Source organism: Actinia tenebrosa, unplaced genomic scaffold (genome assembly GCF_029948245.1).
Source record: "Actinia tenebrosa isolate PJP-AT-01 unplaced genomic scaffold, QUT_ActTen_1.0 PGA_scaffold15__27_contigs__length_11533743, whole genome shotgun sequence".
Taxonomy (NCBI): domain Eukaryota; kingdom Metazoa; phylum Cnidaria; class Anthozoa; order Actiniaria; family Actiniidae; genus Actinia; species Actinia tenebrosa.
The window spans coordinates 259,040-279,059 of record NW_028292575.1 but is presented as its reverse complement, the minus strand read 5'-3'; the positions used below and the strand labels follow the sequence as shown (position 1 = coordinate 279,059).

General features: G+C 35.8%; 4 protein-coding genes across 5 annotated transcripts; 2 read left to right on the top strand and 2 right to left on the bottom strand.

The window, feature by feature from the left end:
- The first annotated feature begins 145 nt into the window (after positions 1–145).
- Positions 146–2,938, top strand: LOC148910775 (uncharacterized). The gene is made up of 3 exons (XM_089030741.1): positions 146–1,084; positions 1,836–2,383; positions 2,701–2,938. The coding sequence occupies exons 1-3, from the start codon at positions 997–999 to the stop codon at positions 2,866–2,868; spliced, it is 804 nt and encodes a 267-aa protein (XP_088886867.1). The 5' UTR covers positions 146–996; the 3' UTR covers positions 2,869–2,938.
- LOC148910774 (uncharacterized) lies at positions 2,743–9,296 on the top strand. The gene is made up of 7 exons (XM_089030737.1): positions 2,743–2,823; positions 3,376–3,419; positions 3,513–3,666; positions 4,495–5,132; positions 6,127–6,313; positions 6,962–7,162; positions 7,886–9,296. The coding sequence occupies exons 3-7, from the start codon at positions 3,567–3,569 to the stop codon at positions 8,113–8,115; spliced, it is 1,356 nt and encodes a 451-aa protein (XP_088886863.1). The 5' UTR covers positions 2,743–2,823; positions 3,376–3,419; positions 3,513–3,566; the 3' UTR covers positions 8,116–9,296.
- Positions 7,446–11,877, bottom strand: LOC148910773 (uncharacterized). The gene is made up of 6 exons (XM_089030736.1): positions 11,791–11,877; positions 11,235–11,677; positions 10,588–10,855; positions 10,176–10,408; positions 9,527–9,834; positions 7,446–9,115 (listed from the first exon to the last, which is right to left on the bottom strand). The coding sequence occupies exons 1-6, from the start codon at positions 11,874–11,876 to the stop codon at positions 8,915–8,917; spliced, it is 1,539 nt and encodes a 512-aa protein (XP_088886862.1). The 5' UTR covers position 11,877; the 3' UTR covers positions 7,446–8,914.
- A 361-nt stretch (positions 11,878–12,238) lies between these two features.
- Positions 12,239–17,861, bottom strand: LOC116294321 (receptor-type tyrosine-protein phosphatase delta). Of its 2 annotated transcripts, none has more exons than XM_089030732.1 (11): positions 17,794–17,861; positions 17,172–17,242; positions 16,687–16,906; positions 16,249–16,560; positions 16,078–16,175; positions 15,778–15,973; positions 15,613–15,703; positions 15,197–15,431; positions 14,976–15,027; positions 14,444–14,485; positions 12,239–14,092 (listed from the first exon to the last, which is right to left on the bottom strand). In XM_089030732.1, exons 3-11 carry the CDS (start codon positions 16,874–16,876, stop codon positions 13,587–13,589), a joined length of 1,722 nt encoding a protein of 573 aa, XP_088886858.1. In that variant the 5' UTR covers positions 16,877–16,906; positions 17,172–17,242; positions 17,794–17,861; the 3' UTR covers positions 12,239–13,586. The 2 variants fall into 2 exon arrangements, with proteins under 2 accessions (XP_088886858.1, XP_088886860.1); XM_089030734.1 differs by having other exon boundaries at positions 13,921–14,092; positions 14,433–14,485.
- Between the last annotated feature and the right edge of the window lie 2,159 nt (positions 17,862–20,020).

Here is a 20,020-nt window from a genome sequence, read left to right as displayed (position 1 = left end):
TCTGAACATTGCACTATTCTTGGAACGGTTGAACATCAAAAAAGGACTATTCTATTCGCAAATTAGACAGTTTACTTGTTCTTTCTCTTTTTTTGTTTGTCATATTTTTCGTTCGCTTTTTCCCTTAGGCTTTTTTCTATGGCGTTCCATCCATGCCAAAATTCATAGTTGACATTCGATATTGTAGTTTAAGTATTCTTCTTGGTTTGTACGATTGGACATTCAAGGTTAGATATTTTTTACGGAGTTTTCACAATTCTACTTTGTAGTTAAGAGTATGTCGATATTGTAGCTGAAGTATTCTTGTTGGTTTGTACGATTGGACATTCAAGTTCAGAGTATTGAACATTCAACTTATGAATATCCAACCGCAATCCACTTTACATGCCGTCATCGCGGGCTCAAGGTACGAAGACTCCTCAAAATCATGGGGAGCTTAGCTTAGTTCAGTATGTTTTGTGGTTACCGGAGGTGTAGTACAAAGTACCGGCTTAGAACACTTTCCTTTTTTCCTCTGAAAATAATCAGTCATTGAAATTTGGCAGACCCTAGCTGTTGAAATTTTATCCTTAATTATTTACTCTTGATGACGATGGTATTGGCGGCAAATCCTAGAAGTAATCGACAGGGAAGCTCCGAGTAGACTTCGGCCATGGAGGATGTTCTCATAAGATCATAAGGCATTATTATACTATTTATAATTGTTATACATCGTTATTTTGTTTATTAATTATAATTCGTAAACAAAATTTAGGAAACTTTTCTATTGTAATCTTATCTAATCTGTGGTTCAGTATCACTCCACCAAGGTGTTGCTAATTATGACGCAATATTGGATTAAATAAATAGACATCTAACCAACTCAAATGCTCAGGTTTCATAGTTCTTTGTTTTAGTAGGGACATTATTTGTACCAACACAACGGGGTGACGCTTTCTCGAACTAAGCTAAGCTCCTCATGCTCACGTGGATTTTCGGGATTTTGTTCTGGCGACTATGAGTGAGGAGTTAAATGAGGTGAGGTCGGCCCTGTTAAAGGTGGCCGATCGACTTTCGGCATTGCAAAGAGGAGGTGTTCCACAAGGTAAGATTAAATAGTAGTTTGTATAAAATAAGAAAGATTTTCCTATTGTTTTTTTTTTGGAATTTCACACATGACGGGTCCACATGACGCACAATGCCGCACACGTACATGAGTTCCAAGGAATGAGTTCAGCTTCAAGCTAAAGATATTTTAATATTCATATCAAAATTATCTATAATAACCCGACCAAAAGGTAATAATCTAAAAAAAAGGAAATAGAGTATGTGGTAGTATTATGTATAGGCTTTGCGTGTGGACTGACTTGACTGACTGGTCAGCGCGTGCACTTTGATCCGTGGTATTACACGACAATAGTCTAGAGTCAAGAGGTATTATTTAGCTGTTATGGGAGATTTTATAGTCTGTGATGTCACTAGGAGTTTGTACTCGCATAAAATTCCTGCAGTTGATTCTTCTACCATTTCGGTCATTTCCAGCTACAAGTTTGGCCGCCACTGATTTCACTTGAATGCAGCTAGCGCTGCAATTATTTAAGCTTACAAACTGTCATTCTAGAAGTGGTATTGCTATTTTGATAAGTTAAGAAACTATATATATTTCGAAAAAACCGGCATTTTTAGTGAGATCCTTTTTATGTATTCTATATTTTTCTGTAGTTCTAAGTTATATGATCCTATACGTTAAATAGTGCTGTTGTCAAAGTCTTTTCACATTTATCAGATAAACATTCCAAAACTTTTTTAGGTTTTCTTGGTTTTCTTAGTTAATAATCATGTGTCAAACTTCTCAGATGGTGCACAAGCCTCTACAACTGTATCTACAAGTATATCTACCCGTGCTTCTTCTACAAGTTCATCTTCAGTTCCAAACTCCGCTGTGGTAGAACAACGAAGGTTGTTTGGATATGCTTCCAAAAAACAGTATACTAACAAAAATGGAAAAGGAAAAGGAAAAGGCAAAAATGAGTCCACATGCACCCTTAAATTCGTGTGCCTTGCCTCCAAGACTGCCTCAAGTCCTCCTTCTTCCATTAAGGACAGGACCCACCTCTCCAACATGGGGCTAGGAGATGGCTCAATAACTTTTGGTGCACATGAACATGTGTATCAGAATATTCTCTTAAAATACCCTGCATTGAGCATGGCAGGGGGATTTGAACTATATCTTTTTCAGAGAGGAGGAGGTGAAGATGGGGGTTTTCATGTAATCAACCCACCCCATATATCAACTAGAATCAAACAACTGGCAGGTCAAGCAAAGATATACATAAGACCTCTGCAAAGGGATATTGAGCAACATCAAACATTGCAGACAGAATCACAGCTGGATCAGACTGAAGTAAGTCATTTATTTATGAAAAACAAAACAAAGGTTATCTGATAATTTTGATTTTATGACAATAAGAGCCACACCCATGAAATTATACATTTTTTAAAGTGAAAACAAGGAACCTGATTAAGTACTACTGTAATTTTATACTTAATGGGTTGCGGATGCCAAGTGTATTCCTCTGTAATTTAGGAATTAATGGAAGGTCATAATGTGCTATTTTCTTGTCTGTCTTGATGGGTTAGTTTTTGCTATTTGTTTTTTGTGCTTGTACCCATTGTCATACATTGAAATGGCTATAACAAAATGTGTTTTTATTATAACAGGAATCTGAAGCTGCCATCCCAGTTGTTGATTGTTTTGTATGTGGAAAAGCAATTCGCATGAATGAAATGTCAGCTCATCAAGAAACCCATGAGTTTCCAGCAATCAACACACCACCAGAAAAGGCATGGGACACATATCATAAAAACATATCATGTAGTTTTAAATAATGCCAGCACTATAATTATTGCATATATAAACCTTTCAGCCAGCCTATATTGTTTATTCTGAAAAAAATTTATCCCCATTCCCATACTTGATCAAATATACACCTATTTCAAAGAGAACACCATTACATTTAATCATAATTATTGTATTTATGGTGCATTTTCATCAGTCATCCTCAAAAATTGCTCAACGCATGGCTGCTGCTTTTGATAATAGGTGTAGAGGTAGACTTGCTTCCACAGCATTGAATTAATGAAATTTTAAATTACCAGCACTCTCTGCAGTCTAGGCTTGATCATTGTGACAACGTTTTTTGAAATAGGTGTATATAATAATAATATATGATATATAAATATAATTTGACACATGCACTAGCTCAGATACCCTTATTTTTTATGTAATTATGTTCTTGGCTTTTGCAGTTATGATAATTCACTTTATTAACTTTGATGCATTTAGAGCTCTCAGTTTTTTACAAACAATTTATGTTTTTCTATTAATTTTTGCAGAAGCAGAAGACATTAGATTCCATTGCAGTACCTACTAATAAGAGGTAAATTATACAAAATGTATAACACTGCCATTTGAACTACTGATGAAACAGCATAAATTGACATACATATGCATATTTCATTACTAATTCCAGAATTATTCCACAATCTGGCATTGAACCAGCACCAGTGGCCTCCAAGATACAATCATGATTAAGGAGATATGCCCAGATGCCACTGATATTGAAATTCAAGGGGCTTTGGATGATTCTAATGGCAATACAAATGAAGCAGTTGGAAGATTGTTAGGTAAGTAGCAGTTGGCCACTACAAAAACGAGCAAGGGACTCGGGAGAGTTTTGAATTTTAATGTAATTAGCAAAAAAGTTTTCTCATCTGATAAAGCATCTCTAGATTAGTAAATCTGGCAAGTTTGAACGTGTTTTGTTAAAAGGTACCAGAGTTATCAGCCCTCAAAAATGTCAATTTTTTACAGAGAATATATGGCTTGGGTAGACACCCATCTACCCAAGCCATACCCAAGCCCAAGCCTCTTGTATGATAACTCAGTAATTAAGAATGTTTTGAGCAAATGTCATGTTACACCAAAGTCAACATATGTGACAAAGTTTGTGCTTTCCTCAGCTCTGATAGGCCTTTAATGATTTGGCCAATATTTGTCCTTGAACTACCTGACTAGTGCCCACTTGTGAAATCTTTTCCACCACTCGAAGATAAACTTCGATATGTTTGCTTCACCATTCAATATCCTCTATATTATTATGCTATAATTATCCTCTATATTATTATACTATATTAGTTTGGTAAAAACCTACTTATGGTCTATCACCAATCTGGCCCTCTGATTGGCTGAGCTACTAGTGGTCTATTAGTGATAGACCTCTAGTAGCGAAAAAAGTCGATTTTGAGAGCACCCTTTATTGGACCGATCACTAGGTTTTTACTAAAACAATTAGACCTCTTCCCCTCTTGGTCTATGAATCAATAGCACATTCGGCCTTCGGCCTCATGGGCTATTGACTCGTAGACCATCCGGACTCGAGGACTAATTGTTAAATAGTATACATTATATTGATATAATAGTAATGTATAGACCTACGATATTGTCTTTCTCAGGAATATACAGTATGCCATCTACATGTATAACAATAGATGATGATTCTGTTGGTGATAACCATGCCAGTGAAAGTGACAGTGAGTTGATGAAACCTGCTTTTGAAAACCACAGTACTGATGAATCCCCTGAGACTGCACTACGATTGTTACAGTCCCATGTAATCGAGAATGCCCCATCCAAACAAATAATCACAGTATGCAGAGTAGATGGGGTCACTGAACTAAGAAAAGAAATAATGGGAATCTATAAAAATCCCAGAACAAATTTGAAACTTATGCCAAGAATCCGATTTGAGGAGGAAGAAGGAGTGGGAAGTGGCCCTATTCGAGAGTTTTTCACAGAAACCATGAGAGCCTTAGATGAAGGGATTCCCTCAAGTTCCGGAAAACCGCTGATGTTTATAGAGGGAGAGAGTGAGCATCGCGTTCCCACACATGATCACTCCCTCAGATTGACAAGGGCTTATAAAGCCATGGGCAGGATGATAGGCCATTCCATTCTCCATGGTGGTCCAGGACTGCATGGGATTTCTCCAGGAATAAAGTTTTATCTGTCAAATGATAAAAACAGTGACACTCCACCACCTCTGACAGTAGAGGATATTCCAGACTGGGAATTGAGACAAGTCATTAGTGAGGTAAGACAAAACTAAAAAAGGAAATCATATTATCATTATAATTGGTATATATTTGCAGTTTGCCAATAATTTTCTTGTGATAGATTAATATTGCTAACCTTTGCATTAACTCGCAAAACATTGCATAAATTTGCACCAATTAGCAATTTTTTGTAACTGTGTACAGGGGTGGATCCAGGAAGAGGGGTGCAGGGAGTGTGCACCCCTCCCTCCCTGAGATGAGTGGTCCATAGTTAAGTGCTGCATCCTTCCCAATACTAAATCCTTGGGGGTGCACCCCTTACTGTAAAAATTCCTGGGTCTTCCAAAAAAATTCTTCTATGTGTTTATTGAGTTAACTTAACTATACGACACATTTGATGAAACAAGGTGAATAGATTTTATTTACAGTGCAGACACTTGAGCCGTGTTTTTTTAGCTAATACCTTCACTGGGTTTAATGCTCAAAAAAATCGTACAATTCATATACTGTATATATATATCCCATAATTACACGCTTCAAAATGAGTTCTTAACAGAAATTGCACCGAATTACAATGCTGCTTTGAGTTTCTGCTGTCTGTGTTTCACAGATTTTCTATAATGAGAGGATGAGATCGCAATCCGATTGAAGCTCAGAAAAATCCCTAACCACATGGAATACCAAGTCTGCACTTTCCTACATCATTAAAGCTCCTGAGACCCTGCCCCCTCCCTCCAAAACAATTGTTTTGTTTTCATTTTTGTTTTGTTGTGGTTTGGTTTGTCATAAGGGTAGGTACGTAACCACTCACTTTAAATTCTTTTGGAATGTTTGTCTTTGTGCATTTTACAATATCATGTGGAATATCAATATCAGGTTTTGAATTGGGTTGAAATGGATGGAAATGTACATAGCAATGCATTAGCTGGGTTTGGTCCATTGTATATAGTCCACCCTGCATATAATTATGGGCTAATTATTTGACATTGAAGTCTTTCTATTTTTTTCTTCTAAATATTCTTTTTATCACAGCTTGACTCACTTCCATTCAATGAGAAGCTCACCCCAGATCAAAGAAGTACTTTGGAGCCCTACATTATGGAGGCTGGATTAGACCCAGATGAATTGTCATGTGAAAACCGCAAGCTTGTTATGGATGGGCTTATGACATATCATGTTATTGAGAAACGCCATCTTGAATTGGATGACATTATTAAAGGTAATGGTTAGTGTTTTTCAATGTGGAACTATAAACTTTCTGTACTACCTATCTTATACTGCATGTGTAATGCAGTATAAGATAGTATAAGATATGTATATAAAAGGGGTATTACTGTGAAATGGATCCCTTACACTGCATAAATTATCTCAGACATTTTTCGTAACAAAAGTTTTTATCATTCTGAAAACAGTTAAGAGTATAATCAAACATTATAAACTAAACAAGAGAGGTTCGCCCTGAAGTCTCAATGATATTTATGAGATATGCAAAAAAAAAAATGTTTATGCCAAATAAGCATATTACAGTTTTTTCTTATTTTTTTTATGAAAAAGAGTCATCAAAGCCCAAAAGCACTGGATAGATTTATTGTTATGTGTTCTTTGTTATTGTTAGTGAATCAGTCATTAGTGAATTAGTTAATCATTTTTTCTGAAATTCTCCTGGGGGACAAGAATGGACACCCAGGTGAACCGCAGAAAAAATGATCACACATTTTTCTTGGTTATTCAGTCCCAGAATAAACAAGTTCACTGTGACATCAGTTGTGAAGGTCATTGTTAACTTGTTGCTAAGTTTAATTTCTTAATACTTTCACAGTTTATTAATATATTTCTAAATTATTTTGTCATATTATTAATATTTTAGGAATGGAAGAAGTAAAACTTCATACATTTATGAAAAGATATCCCAACTTGGTCAGGGTAGTTTTCCCCACAGATGCCGAACAGGTGTTAAGTGGGAAAGAAATCAAGGCAGCCTTTGAATTTGAGGAAACGCCAAAAGAAGAACAGGAGAGAACTGTGGGTTTCTTCAAATCATATATCGATGAAATTGAAGGTGCTGAAGGTAAAAAAAAGTTCATAAAAGCTTTATTTTTAGAATCTTTAATTACAGTTATTGTTGCATCCATAAACACTTTTATATTGTTCTTGTTTGAAACAGCTTACAGTAGAATTTAATTTGATAGAATGGTTTAATTATTTCCCCTTCTTTTTATTGCCCCTAAACACAAATCGAAGGGAGGGCGGGTGGGCCGCTTCGTCTTTTACCACTAGTAAAACTGAGCAAGAATGCAATACCTCTGCTTAACAGCTGTATTTATGGCTAACGTAATCTACGTGAACATGTCCATTAATTAACATTTATTGTTTTGGGTTTATTACTCAAATTCCACCGTGCATATCATTCCGATCATTAAGAATAGTAAAGACTTGGGAAACAACTCAGCATATGACAGTGTACAAACCCATGATTTTACGCAGTAGTACTTTTCACAGCTGAGCTTTGGTCAAGATTTTCTCATCCTCTTAATTACCTACAGCTTAACCATGCAATCCTGAATCTCAAAAACCTAAGCTACCCCTGTGGAATAGAAAGCTCTAAATGGTGGTTGGGGTACTGCATTGGTAATTGCAAAGGTTTTGATCCTGAGTATTTTTCCAGATTTTCCAAGCCTTTGTAATAATGTTGTCTGTATTCACACAAATCATTTTCTATTTTTTTTTTTTATTTCATTTTTAATATCACACTCCCAAAGGACAACTTCATTAATTTTATTATTAAATATAGGAGGTTTAAAACTTCGCACCCTGATGAGCTTTTGGACTGGAGAAACTGCCTTCAAGTTAAGCAGTGGCAAGCTTCTAATTAAGTTCGACAATGGAGAGAATAACTTGCCATTATCAGAGACCTGTTTCAGGTCTATCATTTTACCAATAAAGCACAAGGAATATTTGGAATTCCAAAAAAATATGGATGTAGCACTTAAATATGGTGCTGCGGGATTTGCATTCCACTAGGATGAAGTGCACATCTCATAAAATTTTTTAAACAAAATCTAGAGTTGTAGTTACAGTTGTTATGTAGCCAATGAAGCGTTGAGAAAAATCTGGTAGTGTTTCACGTTTGGACATACTTTTTTAAACAAAACGTTGAATTAGTACCAGGGGGTAGGGACTCCCATAACAAATGGATGGGGTGCTTGGCAGACCTTTTAGGGGCGAAAATAATATGCTAACATATTTTTTATAATTGATTTAATGTGGTTGTACCATTTAAGTGTCTCAGTTAGTTTATATGTACCTTTTAGGGTCATTTTCAAAACCATCTGCTGAGCTCCCCTCTCATTGTTTTAATGGAGTCCCTCTCCCCCAATCCCAGAATCAGTATATAATGTCATGCAATAAATCTTACAACCATTACTGTTTAAGGGTGATCCTTGAAACTTGAAGCATTACTCACCAACTAGCTTTTTATATTTCAGTTCAGCTAATTGATTGATGGCCACTGAAATGCTAGTGAGCCAATGTTGATAGCCCGAGTGTTATAATTGGTTCTGAAGTAATAAAGGTCCTTAGAGTAATAACATTTGGTTCTTAATGAAATAACATTTGGGTCTTAGCATAGTAAACAGTCACATTATCGCCAAGAAACATTCAGAACCAATTATTACACTTGGGCTCTCAACAGCCAACCACATTTTCAAACTTCAACAATAGTTCTTGTAATAATTGTCAGAAAACATTAGGTTGGGTATGCTCAAGAAGGAGTGTCACACTTCTCTCGTATAATATTCTATACATACATAATATTCAAAAGTTACAGTTTCAAAATGTTGAGCATTTGCTGGAATGTTTCTACTCCTTCTAAATAGCTCATGTTTTCTGTTGATGGTAATAAACTCATCTGGGCTTCAGTCAAAGGGCAAGTCGTGTTTGGTACTTCCACCACATTACATAAACTAGGATCTGCTTCAGGGATAGGCCCAGACCAGTCCACACCAAAGTTGTCACCTTCATTCTAAATAAAAAACAGTGGAAGAATATTTGCAACTGAGATCATATTTTGCTTTCAATTTAAAATTTTAAAATTTGTTGACCTTTGTTAATCTTAGCATATTTATAAGATAAAGTCATCTTAATATTAAAGAACATTTTCCATTTCATTTTTCAATGAAAATAAATGATTTAATGCTACTTGAGTATTTTCTGTGTTGTTACTTTGTTTTATTGCAACCACCCTATGGGAACTAGTTCTACAGAGTTTTCAGTATAACTTGTCTTAGAAAATAGTAATAACCCCCTATTAATTTTTTTTTTTTTTTTTTTTTTGGTTTGTTTGATTGCATTGCAACCCCCTCTTTGAAAAAGTTCTGAATCTGCCCCTGTCAATATGTTAATGTTGGAGGTAGTTTGATTGTAATCATCATACCTGAAATACTTCATCTTCAACAGACTGTGTCCCCCAGGCTTCCTGCAGGCCTCTAATCCAGAGTTGCATTGGAGACTTGTTTTTCTCTGTACGTATTGGGTGATGAACCCATGCATTCTTCCAATTGGTTAGATGTTTGTTAATGATGGGTAAGAAGACAAAATGTAGACACCACAAATGAGCATCACTGTCTGGGTCTAGGATATTCTGACTTTCGAGATCATGAAATAGCTCGTAGAAAAGGGAAATACATCCAGCAAAAACATCTCTCCAAAGTCGCTCAATTCTCTGATTGTGAGTACTTTTTCCTATCAAGCATTTATTCAAAATTGCACACTGTTTAATATAGTCGTTTTCATTGCACCGTGAAACAAAAAAGACTAAATTAGTTTTTGGCAGTGTGTGGTAGTTTGTATTAAACACAAGGAGACCTGACTCGGAAGAGTATCATTTTGGTATTTTTCACGTTAATGTATTCACCTTATTATAATGGTTGCCTTTGGTTCATTAGACTAGATCTAATACTAGCTATCACCAACAAGTACTACGTATTAGTCTGACTAATGTTTCACGGTGCAATGAAAACGACTCTAATAAGATACATAGGTAATTGGCATTCAATAAAAACTGATCTGATTCTATGATATACCTGTAATCATGCTTCCTCTGCCTGGTCCTCTCTGAATATGACTTAACATATATGAAGCAACATCTACATTTTCACCACCTTTGTCGGATCTTACACGCGATGGAAGACCATACTCGGATGTTGCCTCAAGAAAGGCATTTAATACAGTATCTGCTCTGTTATTGTCAGATGCCTTTAGGTAAACTGGGATTCTGGAATAACCATCTATTCCACCATGTACTACTATTCTCCACCTACGAAAAAGTGTCATCAGTACATGGGAAAACTTTTTTGGTTACAAAATGTATGACAAAACAATCCATGAAATTGAGCACAGTATCAAAAATTATCAAGACCCCAGCTGTATTATTTGCATCATGCAGGTGAAATATACTTGTTCTTATCCAATAATTCAAAATAAAATCAAGGTTACCTTATAAGTTTGTGGTTTCCATCAATGTGCCACAATGATAAGGGATATTTCACATTATAGCGACGTCTTTTGACAGTTGATTGCCACCTCTGAACAATACCAATGGGATCAATTCGTAATAACGACAATCTAACCCTTTCACGTTGGACACGGATTCCTTTGCTTTGTAAATAGCCTTTTAGCATTCTAATACCAATGCCAGGATGTGCATTAGATGCTTGCATAGTAAGTTCATCTAGCTGGTTATCATCAATGGTACTGTATGTCCCTATAAACATAAGGTAGTTTATGACAAAGATTGCCACCATCTTTACAGTGACAACAACTTACAAAACTTGCACTGTGCACTTTTGCATTAAATCATCAAACTTCTCACAGATATTCATTACGCATATTTAACAGATTGAGGGGTGGGGTGTCAAAAAATGACAGTCACTTTTGCTGACACATGTTACTAACATGTACAGAAAGAAATGGAAATTCTGGGGTGGAAAGGGAAGGCAGGAAACGAATAAGAAGTGAAATTGTAATGGCATGGAGAATTTGGGAGTGATATAAACTAGACATCAACAAAGGAAATCCCCCGCAACTCATCAATGATAAATTACTCTTTCTGAAATATTTCTTGTGATACAAGTCTTAATTACCTGATACACTGAGTCCATATGATGACATTCTTCTATTCACAGTTCTGACACTTACTCCAAGTATAGTGCTAATTTCTTCCAGTTTAAAACTTTGGTCAATGAAATAAGATAGTACGTCCTTACTTATGACGTATGATGGTCTTCCACGGCTTCCATCTCGTTGAATTCCTGCGCTGTAACCTGGGCCTGCAGAGGATTTCTTGGTATTTTTGCTTTCTATTAACAAACTATACGCTCTCCTAATTGTCTCTGTTACAAAATCATCGATATCGAGGTTCACCACAATTCTCTGAAGATAATCAAATTTACTAACTACCAACTCGAAGTCCATTTGATTATTCGAGTCATCTGTTAATCTGTTTAAACCACTGATAATGTCATGAATAGACTGTAGCAAATAGGATATGTCGTTCATGATTACAAAGAATCTCCTGCTTGGGTGACTACAACATATAAAACAAAGGAAAAATATATGAATAATCGAGTTGAGTATATTTTTTGAATTTTTAACACTTTTCTCTTATGAAAAAAGGATACGAAAATTAGCTAAACTTACTATGTTTTTATCCCGCCATTTTGAGGAGTCTTCGTACCTTGAGCCCGCGATGACGGCATGTAAAGTGATTGCGGTTGGATATTCATAAGTTGACTGTTCAATACTCTGAACTTGAATGTCCAATCGTACAAACCAACAAGAATACTTCAGCTACAATATCGACATACTCTTAACTACAAAGTAGAATTGTGAAAACTCCGTAAAAAATATCTAACCTTGAATGTCCAATCGTACAAACCAAGAAGAATACTTAAACTACAATATCGAATGTCAACTATGAATTTTGGCATGGATGGAACGCCATATTTTTCTCTCAAGTGTTTCCTTATTATTATTTTTTCGTTCATATGTTTTTCAGTTTGCTTTTGCGCGCATTTTCTTTCGTAATGCATTACATTTATTAAATATCATTTACTTCTAACCAGAGAAAAGAAATGACTTTGTTTCAGTAAAGTCTTAATCATATTTTTTAATGCAGTGATTCTCACAAGCCTTTTTCTACAGTGCAAACATCTTGTATGTGGTATTCTGCATGGGTGATTGTTATGACAGCTACTGATTGAGCTAAACCGTAGACTCAACAAGTCCCAACAAGTCATTGTACTTTGTCAACAGACCAGTGTAACAAAAATGCTATAACGTCGATAAACACTATTTGACACTGAGAGCACCTAAAATTTAGCAAATTTGTCGAGTTTTAGAGGGTGATAAGTTGGAAAATGACAACGTTCTATCTGTGTAAAGGTGCGAAGTTTTACAGACGTTTGGATTGTGCGAGGCAAGTTTGTGTCCCTCCCTCCTTTTATTGTTTTAAAAAAAAAAAACAGGTGGTTATAGTAGACTGCCAACATTCTGGCTTTTTTACCATACTAAATATAACGTATGAGTTTTTATCCTGGACACTCTTCTATTATTTTATTAAGTTTTAATAATTATGTAGCAAATTAAATAATGATAACCCTATAAATGACGTGGTTTTGACATGTTCACAAAAGGTGTTGCAATTTTTTAGTTATTGAGAAAAGTGGGTCCATTTCGGTCCAGTAGATGTGCATAAACTTTATTAATAGCACTACAAATGGCAATGGGATTCACTTATTTTGGTGAAATCTTGTCATCTTGTTGCACGCGAGTATCTCCCGCAGAAAATGCTAGTGAATTTGTACAATGCACTGATTCAGCCTCACCTTGACTATTGTTGTGGCCTTCGGGGAAGTTGTGGTGCGGGCCTCAAGGAGAAGCTTCAAAAACTCCAATATAGAGCCGCACGCATTATTGTCAGAGCTGGTTATGAGGTCAGATCATCCCAAATCTAACAAGACTTGCACTGGTCTGACCTTGAAACAAGAAGGCAGCGACAAAAATCGGTTCTTAAGTACAAAATTATCAAGGGTGATGCTCCGATAGGCTTTCAGGATCTTTTTACCAAAACTAGTGAATTACATAATTATAAGCTGAGATGCTCGGATATCAACCTTGTGCCTCCAAAACCTAAAACTGAATATATGAAAAGATCATTGGCCTATGGTGGAGCAGTACTTTGGTATATAGTATTCCCAAAGATATTAGAAACAAAAGCCATAAGCAATACTAAACCGTAACTATAAAATCTAACGGTTAAAAATAACAGAATAGATGACTCCACGTAAGTTCTTGCGCATATAGTGGTCAATTTTTTAACTTGTTATCTAAGACGTCATTGCAACGATTTCCAAGCTTAAAGATCTATCGGTCCTATTGTTGTCTTCCTGTCTCAATCCGGCTTCCCGAACCAAATATCAGTAACTGCCATCAAACTACGCTTCTGTAGCATCAACAGTTATGTTCCTACTAAAACCTTGGTTAACATCCTCGTAGTCTGGTTCTCGTGCATATTTTTTGTGCTGTTGTAGTGTTTCATATTCGGTGTTTACTCTTGGTTTTAAGTCCATGTATTGTTCATGGCTCGTCATGCCTCGCGTGTGTTGTGTTTCACTTTTTCTATGTCTGTTTCCAGGCTCTTGTATTGACTGGTAAATCGTATTACTGCTTTGTCTTGGTTGTAATTCCATGTAACCTGGAGCTTCTATTTCGCCAGCTTTTGCTTTCTCTGGATTTCTTGAATTCGTAATGACGTCACCTGCTGAATAATATGAGTTGTCCATGACGTCATGGGTGATTCCTGTTTCATTTTTTTTGTTCTTCATTTTTTTCATAATACTTTCATTGTTTCGTTTTTCTTTTCGTAGCCGGTACACCAAATAAACGATACAGACGATCAGTCCAAGATTGATCAATACAAGTGGAATGACGTAAGGCACAACTGTAAAGAAATCAAGATCGCATGACTATCAGATAAACACTCTTGTAACCAAATTTACTCATCTCATACCCTTGGGTTTTTCATTAGGTGTGGTCTATTTCCCAAATTATTCAACATTAGATTGGATTGCGAAAAGGGCAGTTATTGCGAAAAGCATCTATAGAATTTGCTTCACTTCCAAATAAGATAAATCATAAGGACTGTCACAGCGGTTAGTCATCCGCCTCACTCCATCTCAAAAACCGATCCACTGTTACCGGTGGCGGAGACTTGAGACTTGAGAGTAACTAGAACGAGAAATGTCTTGTAACCGCGATAGTGGAAAAAATCACTCCATTACCATCCTGTTACCTTCCTTTGCTATGTTTTCACAATTGCAATATTCTGTTGAATCTGAAAAGACAAATAATGCGAGTTTGCTAGAACAAAGCAAGGAGGGAGTGTGAAATAGAAGGTTCTGAACAAAGTAACGAGGACGTTACTGCGATTCCCAGTCACACTAGACCTTCATCAAAAATGAAAAAATGAGTTTTGGTGCACGTCAAGCAAAACGTTTTTTTTATTTTTAATGTCTAAAGATTCTGACTCCGATTGTTTGTTTACATGTTAATGTACTTTTTATTGTATGTTTCTTTTTGTGGTTTTCTTATATATATTGTTTCTTGTCTCGTTGTTGTTGTTGGTTTAATTAATTGTGTGTGTGTGTTTGAGTGTGTGTTTTTCTAGGGTAGTACATTTTTCATCCATTGTCCTTCAAGTGTGTGAATTTCACATTTTTTGTATTTGATCTTTTATACGAATACAGTAGTAAAACAGTAACGTTACAAACAAGTTAATACCATGCAACAATCTTAAAGAATTAGTAAGATATTTGGCGTTATACCTTGAGTCACTTCAACTGTAGCTACTACTGCAGCTTGGCCCGCGTAAATTTTCTTTAAATAAGTAAAAGACAAAAAAATGGTATTACGTTTCATTTCCATTTAACCTGTAAGAGATATATTGTTTTCTTTTGCTTTGACAATTAGATTTTTTAAAAACCCTGATACGACAAAAGTGATTTTAATTCAATATTAATCAATCTTAATAGTGCCATGTACTTACTCCATAATGATTAGTAATCGCTCTTTCTGCAATAACATATGTTTTTCCTTTGTCTAGTGGTACATTCTTATATTGTCCATATATTTTATTGTCCCCAACAGGAAAAGAAGACTTGATCTCGTTTGGTTTCAGTTCTGCTGTGACGTAAAGCTCTTGTGCATCTTTGTAGTCACTGATGTTTGTTGGTAAGCTGCATAATTCTTTGCACCCTTTAATTACGATAACTTGAAATAAACTGTAATATGTTAAAAGTGCGGTTAATTACGGCTTAATGTGTAGACCTGTAGCACTTCCGAAAGTGCGAGGTCTTAATTTTGAAATACGTATAAGACTAAAATATAAAAATGCCAAATCAGAAAATGTATTGAATTTTGCAATTACACAACTTTTTTTAAACTACTATTTATAATTTCTACCTGATTGGTCCATTAACAGGATCAACTGACCATAATGGAACGTCAAATTTGTTCTTTAGAGTTATAGAATTCCCCGTAGGCTTGACAGGATCTAGAATATGAAGTATAATTGTTACTTTAGGCAGCGAGACAGCAAGCAAAACCGATATCATTTATGGTACTTACTGTCAATGTCTGTGTCTTTTTTACTTGATACACTCTTCTCACTCTTACCACATGCTGCTAATGCTGTTACCCAGAATTCATAGCTTGTACCAGGATTTAGACCGTCGATTACCGTGTTAGTTCGTGCTCCATTCTGCTTGTGAGTGCTTGAAAATGAGTAATTGCTCCAGTATGGTTTAGAACCTTTTACTTCAATCTATCTAAATCGAATGAAGACCATATGTTCATTTTAAACACAACATCAAACCAAGTATTCAACCAAGTATTTGATTTGACTAGTCTAGATAGCTTACGCCTTACCGTATATTCATATACAACCAATGACAATGGCAAGGGTTTTTCCCATCTCACTCTAATAGAAGTCTTTGTTTGACTCTCGGCTTGTACATCAGTAGGTTCTGTATCAAATGTTTTTTTCCGTTAGCTGTGTTCTGAAACTAGTTTCAAAATATCTTAAGAATATCAACTCACGTGCAAGCGATGTCAAAATATTAATGGTACTTTTGGGTCCTGGTCCAACACTGGTATAACCCCTGACAGATACTGTATAGTTTGCACAAAATCTAAGGTTGCACAGTATGTACTGGGTAGCCTGTGTTGTAGTATTAAACATATCCTGTAATGATCTTCCTGAACGACCTCCCTCAATATCTATTGACCAAAAGATCTCGTACTTAGTAACCACGCCGTTACTTTGAGCTGTTGTTAACGGTTGCCAGGTAACCAGAAATGTTGTGTCGTTTATCTTTGTTGCTGTTGTCTTTTGTGGACCAATATCCGGGGCTGAGAGAAATAAAATATGAAAATTGAAGACTGTAGGACATATTAAAAACTGTTGATTTAATGGAGGAAAAAACAGATAAAAATATAAATTAAAAAGAAACATTTTATAACTGATTTATTCCTTACCATCCTCTAATGTTCTTATTATTGTAACACTACATGCAGGACCCACATACATAGTGTTTCGTACAGCCACTGATATGTTGTAGCTTGTGTACTTTTTGAGATTTGTCAAAGTTGTCATATTAACGTTACCCACGTCAATCTGTTGTTGTGTTCCGCCCTCTGGTTTGTAGAAGATCCTGAATCCAGTCATTGGGCCATGTAGCAGGTCTAATTGTGAGTACTGGAATAAACCAGGTTTACGATTAATCAGAATTCAAAATTGTTTTTTTATATTGCTGCTACAGTTTTAATCAAAAAGGCAAATAAAAACCGTGTCTGCATGGAGCTTAGCCGCGTAGTCCAATCGAACATATTCTACGGGACACTAGACTCAAGATTAGATTACCTATATGCACCTTGCTCAACCTTGCTTATATATATCTCGAGAAAAGCCTATACGCAACTTGAAAAATTATAGCCTCGTAGTTGATAATAATTATTTTTACCTGGAAATGAAGCTGTATACTTTGTGACGACAGGACATTTGTCTTTGTGATTGATGGTACACCTTCAGGCTCTATATTCAGAATTAATAAATAATGAACAAGTTTTGAGAAAGTTGTACTTTCAAGGACTTAGGTGAGGGCAACAGCTTTCCATTTTTTAGCCAATTATTCTTTGAAATTTACTTTTAGTGCTCAAAAAAGGCCACAACAACAACAACAACAAAAAAGACAACAACAATAACAAACATACATACACACAAACAACTGAACACACACAATAAAATCACAAAAAAGCAAATTTCCAATGAATATGCGTCACCTACCCTAGACCTTTCCTACTAGACTTTGTCACCCGTACGTATATGCCCTAGAACATTTCTAATTAATGACTGTCACAAATCGACAGTTGCTATCTTGAGCACCACTCATATAAAGTTAAAAATCAGTATTTGTTTGGAAAAACAAAAGTAGCAGTAATTAACGTCTCACTTGATATGATTAAAACAAGGGTTTATTTAATTTTTATTATTTATCTTGAGCCTATATTATGATACAAAGCCGGATGGTAGTAATTGTGGTATGGAGTGCCTATAAACAACAAACAATTGAACATAGTATATACCAGCAATCAACGTTCTAACATCCTAGCCAACTGCTCCACAGTCCTTGCCCAACGACACTTATCGCCTTCACTCTGATGCTGTAGTTGGTGTACGGCTTGAGATGTTCAATAGTGTAGTTAAGAGCAGGATGATGTGCATTATAGGTCACCGTTGAACTCTGATTACTGAGCTGTATATTGTACGTGTTGATGGTACCAACGTCATCAGAAGCTGTCATTGCGGACCATTTCGTTGTTATCGACCTCTTGTTTAGTTTTGCAGTCACATTTGGTGCTTTAGAGACATCTTTGTATAAAAAAGGGACTAAATTTTAGTAATAAAAGATACCTTATAAAATTTACAGATGATATCATCGACTTACTCAAAAATACGGTCACTTTCCTCGATGCCTCATTAATCCCTCCACTCGGCAGGTGAAGTGGGTTTACTATTCTACACGTGTAGAACGTGTTACAGACCACATCTCGTGTGTTAGGATCTTGTCTTGTACAGTTGTACTTGGACATCACATCTTCAGCAGAGATGAACTGTACTTGTAGTGTTGATTGTGTTGCACCGTTGATCTTTGTTCCATTGTTAAACCACTGGATGTCAGGTGCTGGTTCACCAAGAACACTACAGGTTAATGTAATGGAACTTCCTTTGATGCTTGGAAGGATGAAGTCAACAGTATCCAAAATCACTTTTGGGGCAACGACTGAAATGATACCGCACAATTATCATTACTAATTAGATTTTAATATTCCCATTAGATCAGTAAGGATTTCAGTTTAAAAATACTTTCTCGTATGACTTACAGATATCACATCCATAGCCTTCAAATCGTAGACAATGACCGCTCCCTGAGTTGTGGGTCTGAGGAGTAATTCTGATATAACGTGCTGCTATTGGATTCCTAAGCCAGTTGACTCTGACGGCATTCCTATCGCTGTTTCCTTCTAAATTCTATTTAATAAAATTATATAATGTACAAAAAAATATAATAAGTGGATTGTTAACATCAAAAGGCTTTTAATAATCTCACATTAAAAAACACCTGTCATTAGATCATTAGGATGTACTTATATAGCAGGCTTATATATACAGGGTTCGTGCTACTCCTTGAAATCCTTGAAAACTCCTTGAATTGAAAAAACATTTTTAAGGGCGCTTGAAAAGCCCTTAAAAATAGAGAAAACGCCAAAACTCCTGGAATACTTCTTGAATTGAATGCAAACATAATGCTATTTCTAACTTTCCTTTTGAAATAGATAACGATTAAAATTGATTGAAGAGTTTTCGTATATTTCGTAAACAGCCTAGCTGAATATCTGAATACTTCTGGTAAGAATGCGTATATTGAAGATCTATTTATCTAAGCTAGTGGCCCCGGCTGAATTAGCTGCACTGTAACATTGAATCAATGCTTAAACCACGTTCTAATACAAAAAACTTTGTCCTTGAAAATCGAATATTTGTGCTTGAAAAGTGCTTAAAAAGTCCTTGAATTTTGTAACGAAAATGTTGCAAGAACCCTGTATATATGACTATTAATCATAGCCCAGACTATATTACCTTAACGACCTGTCCTTGTTTGTACTCATTCCAATATCTGTTATCAAAGCTGTAGCCAACTTTGTATGACGTCACCCATGCATTCATATGTGGGTTACCTTGTGTTGCAATACCTGTCACTGTCTTGACCTGTCCAAGGTCAACCTGTATGTACTCATTACTACCATTGTTTGACTGCACCATGACGAATTGCCATACAAACGACCACGTGGTGCAATATGGGAATTATGGGATGACGAAGATGACGTTAAGTGTGAGTCTGGTATTTGTGAAATCTCAAGACCAAGCGGCGAGGTACAACCTTGAACAAAATTAATGCAATTTTATAATTTTCATAACTCGTCTCACATGCAATCATACAGAATACTTTAAGATTTCTTACCAAGTGGAAGTCCTTTGAAATCTACCCTTAGCATCTTCCATCGTTCGTACTCTTTTGGAAGTACACGAACAAACCTGGCTCTGAATGGGTTGGATATTGCATTAGTAACCACTGTTGTTCTTTCAGAGTTACCGCTAAACTGTCAAACACAAAAACGCAAAAGAAAAATCGAGAAGTGTGAGCTGGAAAATATTTTTTATTACCACATATCTATGATGCGTGTGATAAATGAATGCTGTTATTGGTGTTTATGAAAGTCAAAGTCAAATTCCTTGTTAACATGGTATCCG

Bases quoted from the DNA above. Each gene is read 5' to 3' on its own strand.
- LOC148910775 (XM_089030741.1), top strand. From the start codon at position 997: ATGAGTGAGGAGTTAAATGAGGTGAGGTCGGCCCTGTTAAAGGTGGCC. The intron at 1,085-1,835 runs GTAAGATTAAAT...CAAACTTCTCAG, and splicing joins AAGAGGAGGTGTTCCACAAG to ATGGTGCACAAGCCTCTACA. The intron at 2,384-2,700 runs GTAAGTCATTTA...TTATTATAACAG, and splicing joins CACAGCTGGATCAGACTGAA to GAATCTGAAGCTGCCATCCC.
- LOC148910774 (XM_089030737.1), top strand. From the start codon at position 3,567: ATGATTAAGGAGATATGCCCAGATGCCACTGATATTGAAATTCAAGGG. The intron at 5,133-6,126 runs GTAAGACAAAAC...TTTTTATCACAG, and splicing joins TGAGACAAGTCATTAGTGAG to CTTGACTCACTTCCATTCAA. The intron at 7,163-7,885 runs GTAAAAAAAAGT...TATTAAATATAG, and splicing joins TGAAATTGAAGGTGCTGAAG to GAGGTTTAAAACTTCGCACC.
- LOC148910773 (XM_089030736.1), bottom strand. From the start codon at position 11,876: ATGAATATCCAACCGCAATCACTTTACATGCCGTCATCGCGGGCTCAA. The intron at 9,835-10,175 runs GTATATCATAGA...AATGCTTGATAG, and splicing joins CAGAGGAAGCATGATTACAG to GAAAAAGTACTCACAATCAG. The intron at 9,116-9,526 runs GTATGATGATTA...TTTTTTATTTAG, and splicing joins TTGAAGATGAAGTATTTCAG to AATGAAGGTGACAACTTTGG.
- LOC116294321 (XM_089030732.1), bottom strand. From the start codon at position 16,876: ATGACTGGATTCAGGATCTTCTACAAACCAGAGGGCGGAACACAACAA. The intron at 15,974-16,077 runs GTAAGGCGTAAG...CGATTTAGATAG, and splicing joins TGGTTGTATATGAATATACG to ATTGAAGTAAAAGGTTCTAA. The intron at 15,704-15,777 runs GTAAGTACCATA...TTCATATTCTAG, and splicing joins AAAAGACACAGACATTGACA to ATCCTGTCAAGCCTACGGGG.